Source organism: Eublepharis macularius, chromosome 5, assembly GCF_028583425.1.
Source record: "Eublepharis macularius isolate TG4126 chromosome 5, MPM_Emac_v1.0, whole genome shotgun sequence".
Classification (NCBI taxonomy): Eukaryota; Metazoa; Chordata; class Lepidosauria; order Squamata; family Eublepharidae; genus Eublepharis; species Eublepharis macularius.
This window is the reverse complement of record NC_072794.1, coordinates 142,271,221-142,291,238: the sequence shown is the minus strand read 5'-3', so window position 1 is coordinate 142,291,238 and position 20,018 is coordinate 142,271,221. Positions and strand designations below refer to the sequence as shown.

At 41.7% G+C, this 20,018-nt stretch overlaps 1 protein-coding gene across 1 annotated transcript in view; it reads left to right on the top strand.

Moving 5' to 3' along the window:
• Positions 1 to 20,018, top strand: part of ZHX3 (zinc fingers and homeoboxes 3) — a 54,116-nt gene that overhangs the window by 26,026 nt on the left and 8,072 nt on the right. The window contains exons 2-3 of the mRNA XM_054979902.1: positions 3,285 to 3,384; positions 16,846 to 19,753. Of these exons, the coding sequence (XP_054835877.1) occupies positions 16,981 to 19,753 (2,773 nt within the window). The 5' untranslated portion in view covers positions 3,285 to 3,384; positions 16,846 to 16,980. The remainder of the gene's footprint in view (positions 1 to 3,284; positions 3,385 to 16,845; positions 19,754 to 20,018) is intronic.

The following is a 20,018-nucleotide window of genomic DNA, read 5'->3' as shown; positions in this document are numbered from 1 at the left end:
AGACTGGCAGTTAAATAAATAAATGGCAGTTAAGGGATCTCTTGAATTGGATGGGGACAGTGCTGTGCCTTTTTCCAACCCAGTCCACCTCCATATGGTCCGTGTATGTTTCCCCTGCAGAGCAAATGACAGCTCCTGGAAGTGTTCTAATTTGGGGGCCCACGCACCTGCTGTTTATCCAATGGGAAATCCATTTGCAGATTTCCCTGTGTCTCATCTTGTTAAGCTTTAAACTTATTCTGTAGTGGATTTCTCTGCAGACTGTAATTATGAAAAGTAGTGATAAAATAAAGGAGACAAGGATGGAAGGCTGAGTTAACTTTGATCCGGCTACCTGAACATGGCTTCCGCCAGGATCGAACTCAGGTTGTACTGCAGCTTACCACTCTGCGCCACGGGGCTCTCCACTATTAATGCAGCAAAATCATTTTGCACACAACACTTCAGAAGCCCTTAAATACCACTGTAAGGTAGGACAGTGATAAACAGAGACATTACCAAAAGCTATCTACAGTGCAATCCTAAACAGAATTATACTTTTCTAAGCCCATTGACTGCAACAGACATAGAAAGGTGTAACTCTGCTTAGGATGGCACTGCCAGTGCATTAATGAAGTGAGGTTTGAACTGGAGACATCTCAAGTTTGTACTTTTCTTCCACTCTATTACATCAACTCCTGTAAGGGACCTGTCTCCTATGAGTTCTCTTAATTTCCCCACATTTTGTTAGAAAAATTTGAAATGGAATTGCACAGTATCACAAGTAGAATTGGAATAAAATACTCTGTGTATCTAGCAAAAATACTGAAATGTCCTTTCCAATTCTTATCTCTTTTAAGTGGCCTTTGTTAAATTTTAAAATAGAATTGAAGTTTGAGTATTTCTGCAAGTGTACTAATTTTTGAAATGGCCGCGGTGGCCATTTGAGGGGCAGGAAGGCCCTTTTCAGCCTCCGATGCCACCCTGTGGGCCTGCGCAGTGGTGGAAGAAGCCAAAAACGCCCTTCCCGCCCCTTGCTGGAGGAGGGGGAGAAGGTTGCGGGCCCTCAGGGTGGCACAGAAAGCCGGAGCTGCTGCTTCTGGGCTGCGGCCTCCACCACCCCAGCAGCAGAGCCAAGGTAAGTGGGGGGCTGTGGCTGGGGGGGCTGGGGGCTTTGGGCTGTTTAAAGGGCCCTGCCACTTGCAAGCGGCAAGAAAGGGCCATTTAAACTATCAAATGCACCTTTCCCTGCCGCTCCTAAGTGGCCGGAAAGGGGCATTTAAACCCCACGAACTGGTTTGTGAACTTGCCCCAGTTCGTGGGGGTTCATGGTTTCTGGTTCGTGAAAACGCCACGAACCACGAACTCCATGGTTTGGGTTTTTTTGTAGTTCGTGCCCATGTCTACTTTTGAGTGGGGAGCTGAATCTAGTATTTAGTTGTAACCTCTTTGTTGTTGTTCAGGTTCAATTTTATGAACGGTTGTATGTAATCATCATTGATAAGATTTTAGAGCTGTTTTATATTTTTACTGTCCATTTTAATTGGGACTTCATACTTTTTTGCTGCTTGTATCATTCTGATCAATATTCAATAGTATTAGAGAAACATTTGAAACCTTCCCCAGTTCTCTTGATATTTTTGCTTTGCCAGAAGTGGCACTGTGTGTTCAGGCTTGGTTTTGCTTATTCCTCTGTCCAAATGCTGTTATTGTGTAGAAGTTGGGCTGTTTCTCAAAAGATTGAATTGTTGCATACTTTCACGTTTTTTTACATCTTTCACTCCTTATTTTAATGGGGGACAGATCTGTGGTGATTGTGTGAAAACCAGCTTCTTTGTTCAAGATACTTACTTACCTGTAGCTGTGAATATGTATTATCAATTATTATTTACAATTATTTATTTCTTAATGCTGAACTCCAGTTGGAGGAAAGATACGCTTTGACAGGATTTTTACCTCCTGCAAAATGGGGGCCCCTTTTCAGCAATTTTTAACACTCCTTTGTGAAAAGTGCCGCACTGCTTACACTGAGGAAAGTGTGTGTGTGTATGTGTGAGGATGCACTCTTGGAGATTCGAGGCATTTGGATCAATGCCTCAATTCACCTGGCAAATCAGGGCAGAGTATAGATAGGGCTGCTGTTCAGCCCCGACAGGGTATCTTGTACTCTGTAAAGCAAATTGATGATACTATATAAATAAAAGTAATGAGTAACTGTGGGCAGATGGGAACAAAAGAACTAGAAGGGTATGAAATTGCAAGTGTAGTATGGTAAGACAGTGGAAATACATTCCCTGCCTCCAAAGCAACAGCAGATCAGACAAATTGGCTGCAATCAGGCATGAAAAAAATGTGCAAGAGAGTGAAGATAGTGTTGGATGTTTTAAATCTTTGCAAATATTTTAACACCTTCCCCAAACTGCAACTTTCACTGGGGGAGGGAGGGGAGAGACTGTCTATCTCCCCCTCCCCTTTAGTCTAGATTCGTTGTATTGAGAATTGTAATTTAAATCATCAGGAAGCAGGGTTGAATAAATGCATGTTAAATCCGCTACAGCAGCAAGGATCATGCATATCTTTTAAAAGCAATCAAATTACAGTGCCTTGAAGTTTTGTTAAGCTTTCTGTGTATTTTGTTTTTTTGGGAGAGTTTCACTTTTCTTAGCAAGCACCTTATTTGTTAAGCTGACTCTTGGGCTTTTAAACAAAGAAGTCGGTTTACCTGTATCTGTATTCTGAGTAAGCAGATTTAATCAGCCATTGATTGAGGAGAAGAGAAAGAGAGTGGAAAGTCAAGTTGCAGATTTAAATATAGCTATGGGTTATAACAGTATTGGTTTGTGACAGCTTCCTTAACTAGCTGATGCTTGTGGTCTTTGGGACTTTTAGCTAGAAAATGACACGAATTGCTTCTTGCAAATTGTATTTGAGTAAGTAATGCTTATTCATTTTACACTTTGTGCTTGTTTTTCTGCTTTCCTTAAAAAAACCCAGATCTCACAGTTTGTCAAATGATTATTAGCTATAGTAGTGACAAACGACAATATCTGATTACCGGTATGGAGAACTAGCAAGAAGGAGTTACAGTCTCTCAGAGTATTTGATGAAGGGAGCTCTGAACACTCAGAAAGCTCATACCCTGGAAATCTAGTTGGACTGTAAGGTGCTATTGGAGCCAAATTAATTTGTAGTAATGCTGGACTAGAATGGACCTTGGTCTGACCCGCTAAGGCCGTCCTTAACCTTAAAGAAGTTGAATTGGTAGTAGTGAATTCCTAGGCATTAATATCTTTTAATTTTTATAGGTCTGATTCTGCTGTTGGGACAACAGAGATTGTACGATGCCTACAAGGAAAGAGAAAGAGATGGCAAAGAATATACTAACAGAACATTAAAGATCGACAGGTATGGATTGGCCTTGGAAGACCTCTTGGAATCTTGTCTATGTTTACTTCATAGGCTTGCAATATAAATATATTACCATATGATATAATGATGTCAGCATTTAATATGTGATTTTTTTACAGAAGCTGTATTTCAGATGTATAATTAGAAGATTGTTTTTCTTAAACATTCCTCACTGGCTGCAAAACTATGTTGCTATGTCTGTTGTTGTCATCCCTAGCCTTTATTTTGAAGTGGCAGGGGTTGAAGCATAACTTTTCAGCCAGTGCCATGCCAGCTTGGCCAAGAGAAGATTAATTAAGATGAGAGGTGGAGGAGAAATAGTTAGAGCAGCCATATGTGGTTTCCTAATTTCTGCTTGCTCTCAAGTATAGTTGGGTGAAGACGACTTTCTTTTCTGCCACCATTAGGTCAGCAGAATCTTGTTCAGCTCTATTTTTTAAAATGGTTCATGACTTGGTAACATCCTGGTCAGTGATATTCACTTGACCCCTAGTTGTGATGTTTTTTGAGATTCTTTTCAGACAAAATCTCTCATCCATTCTGCTTTGGCAGTGAAGTTGAGAGCAGGTCAGGTACCTATGCTGTCAGAAGCACTTGCTTGTCCTATTGTTAGGGATAGATTGAGACTGATCTTGCCTGTGGATGCTGACAGAGTTCTCGGGGAGTCAACACTCCCCTGAGAGCCAACACTCGTGCTCTTGATCCATGCTGCTCCAGGCTTTTAAAATCATGCCAGGAAAAAGTATCAGACCTGTTGGTGGAATCGCAAATGCCTTGTTGATTGAGGGGGCTCAACATGTTCTGCGTCGAATTGCCCTTGAAACTGCACAGAAACTGCAGCTAAGTGCAGACAAGTGCCTGGGAATCCAGTGTTGGTAATAAGTCGGATTTCCCTTTTTGGGGTGAAGAACTTCATATTTTAGGTGTCCATGTAGAGCAGCCATCTCACATAGTATGTTTTGTGAATTATGGAAGCACGTGTCTGCTTCTCTGCCTTGCAGATTGCAGTTCTGGCCAATATATGTACAACAGGCCATCTAACCAATCAATGCATCTCAGATATCAGTCTGATCTTAGAGCTTTGCCTTGAAGTGTTTGCTGTAAGTTGAAGCATGTGTATTTGAGTGGAACCTAAGATACATTTGTAGACTATAACATCTCTGTGCTCAATTTGCTGATATTGTAGGCATGAATGCATATAACTTAGTTCCTAAATTGTTAGCAGAATCAAGAGTGGAACATTTACTCATTTTATCCAAATTTTTAGCTCAGGCCATGAGAATCTGGGCAACTTACAAGAAATCAGTCTTTTTGTAGTTTATGGACTAACTTTCTCCATCCTGAATTCTTCCTTTCTTCTTCATATTTTCAGTTACTACTTAAGATCTATAGGTCAGAAAAATAGCGGAAGAAAGGAAGAAAGAAAGTATGTATAACAGTCTAAAATCAAGCTTGTAAAGCTCAAAGGAGCAGGACATTTTGATAAATTGTGGTAAGCCTACAGCAACTATGTGTAGACAATATTCTGTCATATAGTTTTCCCGCCAATTTTCCTTTTATTCTTACAATTTACATGGATTGTGGAAAATCCACTAGTTTGGAGAAAATGAGTATACTTTGCCCATTATTTGTGAAAAACTGAGAATCACATGAAATTCCCAAGCAATTCCTCTCTCATTTAGGAGGACTTATGTCAGTATGGTCCTGAACATCAACTCTTGTTCTTGAATTGATAGTAAATGTACCTCATGTTGAAAGTGGAGTTTTTCTTGTAAAATCAGTATAACATTTTATTCAGTATAACATTTTATTTCATTGCTGATTACAGACGATAACTTAGGGGTGCAGTGAGGGTGTTAACAAAGAATCTCCTGACTTTTTTGGAGAACAGAACCGGAACCCCTTAGGAGAGCGTGTGGGAGGTAGTGGAGAGTGTGTTGGACTAATAGAGTGACCTGCATTTTAACATCCACTTAGCCAAAGCTCTCTGGGTGACTCTGCACCAATGGCACACATAGGGGAGAGAGAGCATGTGCATGCAAGTGGCCCAACCAACCTTCCCTGCTGGGTTGTTGTGAGGGTCAACCAGGGATAAGAACCCTGTGTTCCTTGGAGGAATAACGGGATAAAAATGTGATAAAATCCATTTAATCCCTTATAATTCCCCCTGTATGGGTGATGCTAGAGGAAAATTACCTCTCCTACCTTGTGCGGGTCTTCTACAAAATAGCAAGTTCTCTAAGACCCACGTGCAACACCTTCCATGTTATATATCTTAGTGTCTATCCTTTGGGGGATCTTCATCTGTTCCCCACCACTCACTTCCCTAGCTGGTTGTGATGCATACTGGAGCTACACCCACTGCTTGACTTGGCCTGCTATGACCTTTTGTATCTTGGCATTGGAAGTGCATTGGGTCTTTGGTGGAATGCAGTCAGGAGTGTGTGTGTATGTTGGGGGGGGGAATCCTTTGTTCAAATACTGCCAGCTCCTGCCTCTGTGTGGAACAGTTTGTTCTGCTAAAAGAATAAGCCAGTTCAGTAAGCAGAAGAACACAGAGCTGTAAACCAGCATATTCCAAAAGCATCAGCATGTTTGATCTTTTTTGGCTATCTTGATGCAAGCCTCTAGGACAGGGAGAAAAATATTTTCTAACCTGACTGTCTCTTTCACATTGAGTTAGGCACTAAGTTCTGCAGAAATGACATTACAAATAAGTTGTCCATTAAAATCAGACTAAGAGAAGACAGCCCTGACCTGGACAGTTCAGGCAGCCCAATCTTGTGAGATGTTGGAAGCTAAGTGGTGTTGGCCCTGGTCAGTATGTGGATGGAAGACCACCAAGGAAAGCCAGGGTTGCTACATAGAGGCAGACAGTGGCAAACCACCTCTGAAGGTTCTTGCCTTGAAAGCCCTGTGGGGTCATCATAAGTTAGCTGCAACTTGATCTCATAAACTCACACATGAGAAGACACCTGGAGACCTTTCCCATTCTCTCATCTCATCTGCGTTTGGCAATCTGAGCTTTCTGAGGATACTGAGCCTTGTGACTCAAACCAGTATGGTCCAGTCAGTAGCTTAGTTCATGAATTATCAAAGCCTGGTAATAATTTGCATAATGAATTTCGTTTTTGAAATGTGACAGATATGCTTGAATACAGTAGATATCAATACCTGGCACTGAATTTTTGCATTTCCATTTGTGAAATTCTGGCATAGAACTGTTAAGTTAGACTTTTTAATATGTCTCAAGTATGTCCATGAAGTAGCTGGATTCTCCTCCTTTTCAAAATTACTAAGATTCTGGTTGTTCGCTAAGATATATGCTTGCCAAAGAAAGAAGTCAGTGTTATTTGCAATAAGATTTTGCTCTTTATATCTGTTGGTCCATTCATCCTACCCGTGGAAAAGTTTAAACCGTGGATGACCTAGCATCAAAATCTTGAATCAGCCTCTGTAACCAGCCATTGTTTTCAACTAACAAGCTTTTCAATTCAATCCCAACACAATATGACTAGTAGCAATAAGATAATCCCTAGATTAATCAAATGTTATACTACTCACATTAAAGGAGAACTCTTCTATGTGCTTATTTTTTGTTTTCTTTTTTGGTTCATAATAGGAGCTTGGACTTGTTTTTGCATAGCGTTACAAGCATTTCCTGTCAGCCTAACCTACTTCGCAGGGTGGTTGGGAGGCATAACGTAGAGATGGGGGAGAACAGCGGGCTGGATCTGTTCATGCAATAGTGGAAGAGGTTTACTTAACACAGTTCTGTTTCCACAAGACATTGTGCAAGAGCTGCTGAAAGATCAAGCACTGATTTTTCATTTCCGGTCAGGGTTGCTGTGTACAGACGGCAAAAGGCTATTTGATGACATTGTTGCAGTCTAGTTTGGAGGGGCAGTATGATTTGATCACAGAAGTTTATTTTCGGGGGAGGGGGCACTGGCGCTGCTGAAATGTATCTGGCACCACATCATGCACAAGCAGAAAGGCAAGACCTGGTACGGTTAATAGGCTTAGCTCAAGGGCTCCTTGAAGTGAATTTCTTGTGTTTCCATTTGTGCAAGAGCTCTTGGGAGGAAGAGCAAGATAAAACATTTAAACAACCATAATAAATACTTCTTTTACATCATACAGATTTCTTACAACATTTCAGATTAGGAGCATAATGTTATCTCCTAGAACAAATATGAGAAATTCATTCTATATAAAACAGAAAGAAAAATAGAAAAGACAATTCAGTATCTGTGAACAAAATCAATATAACAAGGCCTCATGAAAATCACAGGGGGTGTGCCATGCAAGTCATGTGGTGTCAAGTTGCCATGTGGTTGCTTCTGCTCCTGGCCCCAGTGCATCCTCCCTCAAAGGCCAAAACAGCCCTGGAAAGGGACCTGTCCCCCCACCTTTTCCTGACAGAAACCAAGCCTGGAATACTGACTAAACTGTTAATGGATGCCTAGCAACAGAATTAGGAGTTATTCAGAGCTCTCTGACTTTTAACAAGAGTGAAACCTTGTTGAACTAGGATATATTTCAAGTGGGACATGTTATCAGTTGTCTATAATTTCGTTTCTCAGTTACCTCTTGTTATACCCCCAACCACATTCCATTACAGCTGTTTCTTTTGCTGTTGTAGGTGCACACTCATTTGAAGTCTTTAAAAAATAGTGGGAATTTTGAATGCTGCCCCCATTTAAAAAAAAATCTTCATATGCATGTAAGTGCTAGGAAGAAGGGTCTTGCCCTTCTTTTCCCTCCAGTTACTTTTTTTTTTTAATGTACAAGGAGCTTGGTATTGGGCGGGGGGGGGGGGGGCGCTTGACAAGAGAACATCCAGGCCTGTGAGCTCCCACTCACAGTCTAAATTGGTCAATGCAAAGTTCTTGAAAAACAGCTTTGTTAAGTTCCAGCGTAACCAATCTTACCTTCAGTGTTTTTTTATGGGGAAGTGATAGGCATGTTTGGGGGCAGCAATTCTCAAACGTTAGCTACTTAAGGTCCCCCAGTTTTGATTTACAATTTTTTACATTCCCCTTATGCTTGTTGATTGAAGAAAAAATGTTTTACCCACAGCTCTGAAAACCTGAAGTCTGTCATTTCCACTTTATCTTCAACTTGTTTGGTACCTTCGATTTTTACAGCTGCCTTTCATAGGCTCCAATTTAAGGTTACATAAATCCTTTTTGCTTATTTTCTGCCAGGTCTCCTGTGTCTTTAACACTTGCACAAGAAGAAGAAATGAAGCAAGATTAGCTTTTTCCCTCCATAGAAATACAGTGGCTAAGCAATCTGCACTTGTTGAATTTCTCAGACATGTGGCAGGTGGGGGCAGGGAGAATAAGAAAGAAACAGGCATTACTACTCAACAACAAGCTTGTCAGCTGCAGACCCTCTGGAGTGCCTTCTCAGACCCCAGTTTGAGAAACGCTATACAAGGGTGTGTTCTCAGTGTATGCAGGGCAATGACAAAGGTTGAGACACCCAGCTGGTTGCCTACGTTGGGAGTGCATCATAGAAAGTGCTTGAGAATACCTGTCTAAATACCAGGAATATTTAGTCGAGACCTTTGCTATGGAAAGAGGAGGAAGCAGGAAAATGAGTGTTTTAGGGTAACACACAGATAGTTCAGCAAAAGATTGTAAAATGTGGATATGGGCTATATTGACAAACATGCCAGACATTTTTTGGATCCAGCAAATCATAAGCAGAATGTTGGGTTTGCTGCAGCAGGGAGAAAGAATGAATGGAAGTTGCCCTCTTCGTGAGCCAAAATGTCTTTCTGCTGACACAAGGGCAGGAAGCCTCTTATATCTTCCACTTCAAATTCTTGGAATGTAGAAAAGTTTAAGTAGCTGGTTTTGTGGCTTGCTGGGCAGAGCTACTACAGGAAATGTTTAGTACATACAGCACACCCTCATCTGTGGATTGCATCTGCCCTTTATCCTGTAAAACCTCCCACTGATAGTGTGCCACAAACTGACTCAGAGCAAGTGTGAAGAAGTTACCTGTTAATTAAATTGTTTGGCCTTATAAAAACAGGAGGAGCTTATATCTTTGTTATAACTAATGAGCAACAGCTGATGCTAACTGGGAAATGATTTTTTCTTCTTCTGATCCTGTTATTTTCAAGTTATAAGTCATGTTTTGATCTTTGTTTTTTAAGGTCAAAAGAATTTGCTTACTCAGTAAAATGTTTCTACAATGTAGTTGTAGCCGTAATGGCTGTAATATAACTTTCTTACCATTTCTGTGATAGATTGATATTAGTGCCTACAACTTGGATTGAGCCACATCCTCCACATGGTCTAAGCAGGAGTAAGCAGTGTGCAAGAACCACTTGGACACACGCGGTATTGGTCTAACCTCTGTCTGTGTGAGTTCTATGGGGCTAAATTAGGAACAGAACTTGCAAGACAATATAAATTGATAAATTTCTTTACGACAAAACTCTCCAGCATATAGAACAATCCAACAAGATTTGAATAACAAAACACAGAGGTGTAAAAGAGAACAGAAACTTGCAACAGATAAGGTCTTTGAATTCAGTTAAGCAACTGATTATTGCTTGATACAGCTTTGTAGGGAGCAAAGTCTGAATTTTTCTGGTCCATCAAAGTATCAGTGTCTTCCAGTGCAGTTTTCTTACTTACAGGAACTCGACATCACAGAAATGAGGCTTCAAAATTCAGCATGAAAAATTCAGCCCTACAATAACAGTATGATTCCAATAATAATAATATGTACCAATTTTATCCCCCCCTTTCCAAATAATGTTTTACATATATACATTTTAGTTACCTTATACAAGATGATAGGAGCCCATAATTGTATACAGCTTCTTGCAAATAAACTCTTCCTGTGCTGTTATGCTCTATAAACTGATGTAGGGGTTAAGAGCGCGGGACTGTAATCTGCAGAACCAGGTTTGATTCCCCACTCCTCCATTTGAAGCCAGCTGGGTGAGCTCGAGTTAGTCACAGCTTCTAGGAGCTCTCTCAGCCCTATCCACCTCACAGGGTGTTTATTTTGGGAATAATAATTGTTTTTGGGATAATAATTTTTGTAAACCACTCTGAGTGGGTGTTAAGTTGTCCTGAAGGGCGGTATATAAATCAAATGTTGTTGTTCTTACCATATATGATGTTCTCTCATCTTTAAACAGCAGAAATAGCACCACAGGTATTTTTAAAATTCAAAAATAACTGACTAGTTTACTTTAGAGGGGAAAGGTCAGGTGAAATCAGGGGTTGAAAATTTCTTTATATATATATATATAAGGTGAAATCATGCACAGACTATAGTTCTAATGCTCTTCGCAGATACTTAAGAGACTTTTGTTCCCTTGGTTTTCTCCAAACACTCTAATATACTTTCTTTTAGTATTCTCTTTCTCTTTTAGAGTTAGGAATGCTTCTACCCACTTTCTAGTACCCGAGTACCCTTTTCTCCAAACTCCAGTGGTTTCCTTCAGTCATTAACCGAATTGGAAGGTCTCCACAGGCAGTTTCCAACCATACCCGACCAGGAATCTCTTCGCTCTCCAGTGTTACCTCCCTGTTTGACTGGATAGGGAAAATCTCTCCTCCTTAAAAGATCTATCTCTTTTCTTTGGCCCAATTGAGATTCTGCACCTACTTCGCAAACTTCCTTGCCAACGTTTTCCCAGTTCTCCTATTGGTGTTAAAACTGCTGTTGGTTAGGATGCTGTCTCCCAATACTTCACACTGGATTCCTTTCAGCTAGGACTGAAAAATGATCCTCCTCTTTCCAGCTCATACTGCCAAGGCCTTGAAGTAGCCTGTCACTTGAAGATCTGTTTCTGTGAAAGTTATAACCTTTAATATTTATTATTTTATTTATTTATTTATTTGATTTGATTTATACCCCGCCGTCCCCACAGATGGGCTCAAGGCGGCTAACAACATTCAAAAAATACATTAAAAGTCACAAAACCATAAAATCAATAATAATTTTTTAAAAAGTCATTAAAATAGTCCAGGAGCAGGCTATTTAAACAAATATTGGGAGTCTGGCAGCCCCAGAAAAAGTTTTACAGCTGGGTGTACAGCATTTAAAGGTTTTTAAAATGTGCAGTCCATTACACCATGCTTTAGATCATTAGTCTTCTATAATTAGGAATCCTCAAGCAGGTTGCAAAGAGATCCCAAATTGCTAGGCTGCAACCCCCTAAGCAGATGGTGGTGTATTTTTTCTGGTGTTTGGAAAGGCATGCTGCTAGTGAACATGCATAGAGAACAATGGAGCCATGCTAAGAGGAAGAGCATGACAGTGAGGTGAGGCTCAGTGATGGAGATGATTCCTCTTTAGTGCAGGCAGATCCGGAGTCCCCCTCCCCTGCGAAAGCTCCCCATTGCCTTCTCTTTCTTCTTCTGGCCAAGCTTCCTCCATTCCACCCAGGGCCGGCGCCAGAGTTTCTGGCTCCTGAGGCCGGGGGGGGGGGGCAGCTTCAGGACTGCTCCTGCCCCTTCGCACTTGTGCACCCAGACTGCGGGGCGGCTGGGTGGGAGGGCTGAGAGGCTGCCAGCGCAGCCAGGCACGGCGGGTGGCTGGGGAGGCGCGTGTGTGCCCTCCCAGCCCTCCCGCTCCGTTGCTCTGCATGCTGCCCTGGACGCCTGCCGCGCCTGGCAGCGTGGGAGAGCTGGGAGGCTGCAGTAGCTGCGGGCCAGGCATGGCAGGCAGCTGGGGCGGTGCACAGGCAGCTTCCCATCCCTCCCGGTCAGCTGCCCGCATGCTGCCACTGCCAGCTCTGTGGTGCGTGCCCCCGGCGCCCCCTCTGGTGCCTCAGCGCTGGAGGCAATTGCCGGGCTTGCCTCACTGGAGGCGCTGGCCCTGATTCCACCAGTGAATTTTCCAATGATCCTCATGTCCCCAGTGCAGAGTTCCTGCTCCCTGATGAGACCATAATTTTTAGCTCCCCTTCTTCATATCACACAGTTACCTGGTAACTTTCTGTCATACGGCTGCCGATCAGTGCTGCCACCTGAGTATTTAAGTGTGTCTTGGGTTGGGAAAGACTGAAGGCTCTTGTTTTAGTTTGTCTTGCCAAAATGACACTGTAAGCATGTTAAGGAAAAATTAATCTATGCGAAGTGATTTTAAGAATCCACACTGGTTATGGCTCATGTTCAACTTTAGTTGCTAAGCAAGGCTTTGGAAAAGGTCACACTTTTAATCTTCCAATTGTAGACTTTGGCATTGGCCAGACCCAATGTTTTGCATTACAAACCCTAACTCATTAATTCCATGAAACATTTAGAAACAAGCCACTTAAATCCAGCCAAGCTGAAAAGAATGGGAGCATTTGTACCCAGCAGCACATATTTGAAGTTTAACTGCAATCTATAGATTGTCTTAATTGTAGTTTATATGTACTTCAAAGCTGCGATCTTAATGAATGGCAGCTCCAGTATGCTTATTGTCATCCAAACAACTTAGATAACGCCAGCAGTAAAACTGGCAGGCTCTGCATGCCTAGGTTTTAAAATTACATATTTAAACAATTTATATTTATCTTCTAAGTCTTACATTGATCTTTTAAAAAATTAATACTAGTCTCAGGAATCAGGGCACATTTACAAGTTATGATTAAAAAATGTATACATTTGTAAGTCATTTTCATGCCTAAAATTAGATGGGAATATATTGTCAGAAAGTATGTGACTTTAGCAGTGATACTTCTGAGTCCATTGCTTATATTGTCAGACAACGTGCTATATCGGTTTTTATGCACTGGACTGAACCCCAGTGGTTCTGCGTCTTTTAAATTGCTGTATGTGAACCAGCTGTAGCAAATAGAAGTTGGGTTATTTTCCTTCTCTTCCTGGGAAAAGAATTTGACACTCTACATTTGTCTCAAGTCTTTGAACAAGCAAACAATTCAAGGTGCATTCTCTAACATAGATGGTCAAGTTTGAGATGGACAGTGCTTTCTAGTGCATCAAGATGGAAATGCACATTGGTATTGCCATTCTTTTCCAACACCAAGACTTTTTGAAAATACGCAAGTATGAATCCTCATATAAGAAAAAGCACTATGAGAATTGTCAAGTTAGAGTCTCTCTGCCACCCTCCATAGAATCCTCAAGGTGTCCTGTTTTGTGATGGACATCGGGGGAGTAATTGCCAAAATTAAAAGGAACTTAAGGAAGGTCATTACTGGCAACCTGATTACCATATACCCTCTGTAGGAAATGCTTTTGAAGAACGTCTGTTTTTGCTTTGCTGTAGCTTTCTTCCATTTGGACCATTTATTTTGCTTCAACTTCCAGCCTGGAGTATGAATTTTAAAACAATACAACAACTCCTGAGCTTGACTGTGACATCAACATAAAATATTTATTGTGGTGTTAAGTGAGAGTTTTCATTATGTTATATCTAGTTAGTTTAAGTTTGCTTGCCCTCACTGTAACTGGGATCATCTAACTGATCCCAGTGCCTTTTTAGCAAAATGATCAAAGCAGAAGGGAGGGGAAGGGGGTTTGAAATACCAGAGGGTAATTGTGATGCCCTTGATGCAGAAGACTGCATGCAATACGAAGTGGCACCCGTTGGGGGAAGAAAACATCTGCACGTTTCTTTTTTAGTGTTTTTTTAAGGTGAAAAGTTAAAGTGGAAATTAAGACTCTTAAATTAACCAGCTATAATTTTAAAAATAGGCCTAGCCTGTTCAGGTGTTAAATGAAAAATGTTGCTCTTAGCCTTGGTTCCTTTGTAACTTTACAAGTACAAGATCTCTGTCTGCCTTGTAATCAAAAACATCCTGTTAAGATTGGTCTACTCAGTACACAACTCAAGTTGCAATTGCAAGTCTGTGCCAGGCTTTTGCATGAGCTTATATAACTGTACTAGGGGGAAAAACATGTACAAACAGTCCCTTCGATTGCATTTGGACTGGTATGCTGTCACTGTGCTTAAATTCAAGCTAACCTGACACAGAGAGTGATCCAGGCAAATATTAACTTTTTTCTGAGAATCAAGTTACAATATCCCAAATTTTAGTTCAGTCTTTTAGTTTCTTAACCATATTAAATCGGAGCTGTTTCTTTAGTTGTTCTGTAATTGACACACATCATTACTGGGATCTAAAAATTCTCTAGTGATAGAGTCAAATGGTAACTCCAGTATAGCAAATGCTCAGTTAAATCCTTAATGCAGTTTTGCTCCTGTACTGTTCACATTGTGGGGACCCTTAAATGCTACCCTTGCCATGTGAGTGTTGTTCTTCCATGAGAGGGCACCTATTTAGTTGGGTGACAGTGGCAGTGGCCAATCATGTGTCTCCTATGAAATCAACACCGTGCCAGGACATGAAGTACAAAGTCTAGGGGGAAAGACTAATCATTACCCCAGCTTTCAGAAGGTACTAATCAAAAAGTGGCTAGGGCAGTGGTACTCAGTGGCTCTGGTGCCATCTGTGGCTCTTCTGGGCACTGTTTTCCTATGTGGCATCAGCCCCATGTTTCAGGAAAGTGGGAAAGGGCTTGTGGTTGGCAGGTGCTTTCTGCCCTGAAACAGCTGCTGCTTCTGGGACCGACAGGTAAGCTGCAGCCTCCTTGAGGTGTGGAGTTGTCCAGGCGTGAAAGTAAAGAGCCCATCATCTCTAACAACCCTCCCACCCTTCTCAGCAGCCTCTGCACTCTCTTGTTAGCACCTGGCCACAGAGAAGGAGTAGAACCACCACCATCGCAACCACCTAGGAAAAGGGTGAGCTGGCCACAGTGGGGTGGCGGTGATTGTACTCCCCTTTCTCCAAGACCAGCTTCTTTTCCTCTGGGTGCCTTTGTCTGTCTCTGTTGCCCTAGCTGCAGGTCCTCATGCTGAGGAGAGAGCAACAAGGCAGAGGTCGAAGCCCTCTACCTTGTTGCTGGCTAAGGTCCAATAGTGGTGGGAAGAGACAACTCAACTTACTTAGAAATAATCTGAAACTTTGAAAGGTTGTAGTTATATATTTAATATATCTTATATTACTGAATGTGCGTGTTTGTTTGTGTGGGATACAGGAGCAGTGTAGCTCTTTTGCTTGATGGTAATATCAAATGCGGCTCTCCACAAGCCACAGAGGGAGTCGCACTTGGCTAGGGTTATGCTCAAAGGGCCCTTGGAGTAGAGTTAAAATGAGGTAGGTGCTAAGATATGGAACTTTCCAGAGAGGAGTAGCATCCTAATTCTTGCGTAGTTGTTCATCTGAAGGTGACAACAATACAATCTCACTCTTCCTTTTCTATGCTGTTTCAGTCTGCTGTGAGGAGTATTGCTAACTATTCTGAAAGAAGCAGAATCAAGAATAGGTCTAGGTTGGATGTCCCTGTTGCATTCCATTGGAAGTGATTGTCCTGGGGAGGGGAAAAGAGCATTTTCTTCTCCTGGCCCTCAGTTATATGTAAACAGAATCAAAATAAGGCACACCCTCTTGAATCATTTCTACGGATACAACAAATGCTCTTTGTTTATGTTGATGTAAACACTCTTTGAGAAAGGGTCTAGGGAAATTTGCATAATGAAACTGAAAAAAAATCTTAATTGATATTTATTTATTCTTCACTTGCTCCCTCCTCTTCTGAAAATCTTTCCTAAAACTTCTTTTTCACTCTCACAAATATGAGAGGGTCTGTAAACTGACCTTTTTCTAATTATTTATTGATGGTAATGATAAATCTATGCGAATAATGGTAAATCTAAGTTCATCTCACTCTGCTGGGCAATGTGGCAAACAGCAGAACAAGAAGATTCTCTCTTTTTAAAATATTTTATGCTGCATGTTTGGCTACAAAATTAACATGAAAAAGCAGTTTCTGAAATGGTTTTTTGTTCCATCTTCTCCTGTGTTCACCCTTGTCCCAACCAGCGAGTTTTATGGTACCTTCTCATACTTCCTATGGTTTAGGACTATCCAGTTTACTTGCTCAGTTATAGATATATTTGATATTATATATTATTTTTAGCAGTTGCCTCAAAACATAGGTAGATTAATTTTTTTAAGCTGAGAATTGCCTCTCAAGTCTAAACAATTTTTAAGTAATTTTCCCCAGTTTTAGACCATGTTTCAGTGCATCAATTCAGTGCCCTAACAGAAATTTTGGTTATAGATTACATTCAAAATCATTGTTGGGGTTTATATGTGGAATGCACATCAGTGAAAATCTGGTTGCATAGTCTTGTGGTGGGAGAATAAATCAAAAATATAATTCCCTCATGACAGTGCTGAGCTGGCTTCTTCAAATATGTCTCATATTTTGGGTTTTTTGCTCCAAAATAGCAACTGCGTCATAATGTGTTGCTCACTGTCTCTCCTTAATTCTCTTTAACATACTTGTTGGTGGAAAGTATAAGGCAACCATTATAAACTTTCCAATTGATAATTGAAAGGTACATAGTAGTAGAACCAGTAGCTTGTATAAAGCCTCACATTGTACTTTTTTGTTTTTGCAGATTCCAAGTCAATGGCAAACTTAAATGGCGGTTGCAACACTTGACACCATGGATTTTCTGGAATTCAGTCTACATAGCATTCTCAAAAAGTAATGGTTTACTTGTAAGCTTCAGTCATCTCTATCAGTTGCCATAATGGCCAGCAAAAGGAAGTCCACCACGCCCTGTATGATACCAACAAAAGCAGTAGCACTGCAAGAGTCTCAGTCACCCTCTGTTGGAGTTGATCGTGAAGGATTTCAGCTGTCTGTTACTCCTGCCCCTTCACCTGTGAGTGAAACTATAAGCAGTAATCACAACAGTGGGATGTTGTCCAATGGACATAAAGCTATTGTTGATGGTGATACATACAGATGTAAGTATTGCAATTTTGGCTGTCAAGATTTTAGCCTGTTTCTGGGGCACTTGGATTCTGAGCACACAGACTTTAGCAAAGACCCCTCGTTTGTGTGTGTGCTGTGCAGTCTCCTGGTAAAGAGCCACAAAGAGCTTTCTTGTCACAATGCAGAGAGCCATGGTGGGGAAGCCAGCTTAATCTGCAGTGTTGTGAAACAAGGCAGTCGCGTGATTGTGGAGCAAACTGCTGGGGACACCACCTCCACTAGCCAAGACTTTTCAGGGGATCTCCCAGAAGAAGGGCAGGACAGTCAAGCTGAAATTATCATTACCAAAACACCCATTATGAAAATAATGAAGACAAAACCTGAAGTGAAAAAAATCCACACGCTGAAAGAAAGTGTGCCTAGTCAGTCGGTCAATGATCCGGAGAAAAAAGGTGGTGAACAGGCATTCACCAATGGACCTGTGCCAGCAGGTCAGTCAAATACGGTCAAATCAACACATGTTGTCAATGGCTCAATAATAGGAAATGTGCCTGTTTTGCAAGCAGGCATCACCCAGCTTGTGCAATTGCAGCAGCAACCCCAAGTTCAGCAGCCACTACCCACATCGAAATCCCTTCCCAAAGTTATGATTCCCTTGAGCAGCATCCCGACATACAATGCTGCAATGGACTCGAACAGTTTTCTGAAAAACTCTTTCCATAAGTTCCCTTACCCTACCAAAGCTGAGCTTTGCTACTTGACAGTTGTAACCAAGTACCCAGAAGAACAACTGAAGATCTGGTTCACAGCCCAGAGGTTGAAACAGGGGATTAGTTGGTCACCGGAGGAGATTGAAGATGCACGGAAGAAAATGTTCAACACAGTGATTCAGTCTGTACCCCAGTCTACCATTACAGTGTTGAATACACCTCTAGTTGCAAGCCCTAACAGTGTTCAGCATCTCATTCAAGCCAGTTTGCCTGGCCAGTCTGTCAACAAACCAGAAGGAACTGGTGGTGTGCTGGTTACCCAACCCATCATAACAAATGGACTTCAGAGTACAGCCTCATCTCTTGCAATAGCAGTAACCTCCATTCCAAAGAACCAGATATCTAAGCAACCGTCCACTGTGTCAGTTTCTAGCCCTGCATCAGCTGTGAAAGTGGTCAGTGCATCTCAGACACAACCCACGGCTTGCCCAACCATATCTTCACAGGCGTTCCTAGATCCTAATATATACAAAAACAAGAAATCTTTTGAACAGCTGTCGGCATTAAAGAATAGTTTCTGTAGGAATCAGTTCCCTGGCCAAGCTGAAGTTGAGCGGCTGACAAAAATCACAGGCCTTAATACAAAGGATGTTCGAAAATGGTTTAGTGATAGGAGATACCATTGTAGAAATGTAAGAGGCAGCAGAGCTGTACATGCTGGGGATAGTACAATAGTCATAGATTCAGTACCTGAAATTACCTTCACGTCATCTCCCAAAACAGCCTCAGAATTATCCTCCATGGCAGCAACAATGCCTGCGATTCATAACCCAACACGTCGGCAATCCTGGCATCAGACCCCTGATTTCTCCACTACAAAATATAAGGAGAGGGCTCCTGAACAACTGAAGGCATTGGAAAGCAGCTTTGCCCAAGATCCTTGTCCTTCAGAGGAGGAAGTGGACCGTTTGAGGAGTGAGACTAAAATGACAAGGAGAGAGATTGACAGCTGGTTTTCAGAGCAAAGGAAAAGACAAGCAGTCAAAGAAACAGTCCAGCAAGTAGATAACGGTGCTGAAGATGACTCTGGGGAAGAAGGTGACTCCTCGGATGACTTGAGACCTTCAAGCGAAAATGGTTCATCGGATGCTGCCAATAATACTCAAACATCAGGCGAGCGCAAAGTGACTCCTATAAAAATCAATCTCAAGAATCTCAAAGTGACAGAGTCCAATGGCAAAAGCGAATTGTTGGTCTCAAATGTAGACGATCAAAGAGAGAGTTCTCCTAGTAAGCCAGTTGTACCCCTGAAACCCAAACTAAGCTTTAAAAAAACAGCACAGCAAAGGCATTTGCTTAAACAACTCTTTGTGCAGACCCAGCGGCCTACAAATGAACAATATGACAAATTGTGTTCTGAGTCAGGTCTTCCCAGGAGCGAAATCATTCGTTGGTTTGGGGATAGCCGCTATGGTTTAAAAAATGGAAATTTGAGATGGTATGAGAACTACAAGCAAGGTATCTTTCCTAAAGGCTTCACCGCCCCCAGTGAGGCCAAAATGGAGATTCTCCAGGACTATTTTCAAAAAAACAAGATGCTCTATGAAGGTGATCTTCCAGGTTTGTGTGAGGGAACTCAGATGACCACGCCACAGGTCAGGCTGTGGTTTGCTGAAAGGCTGGATGAAGAAAACAGGCCAATATCAGATACTGGCAGCGAGGATCAGTGCTCAAGCATTGGTGAGCCAGCCACCAGCCACAAAGGAACATCCGATGCCTTTTCTGAGGCTTCTGAGAACAGTGAATCCTGGGAGCCTGGAGGTCAAGAGAGCAGTACAGGACTCACAGATGGTCCTCTGCCTGCAGAGCATTTGGGTAAGAAATTTGGTACCTTCCACGACTGTTTCCGCTAGTGCAACTCCTCTCTCTTTAAGCTGGCCACATTTCCAGCACCAAAAAGTTAATTTAACAAACGAAAAACCCTGAAAGCTCTTCAGAAATTAATTTTGTTTGTGTGGTGTGGGGGTATTATTACGTAGCTCTTTGCATCATACAAAAATTTTGCCTCCTTGGCTGCACGAAAGCAAACCAGAAAATTGCCACCAGGTGGATGCAACCATAGAGAAAGTGGAAAATAGAT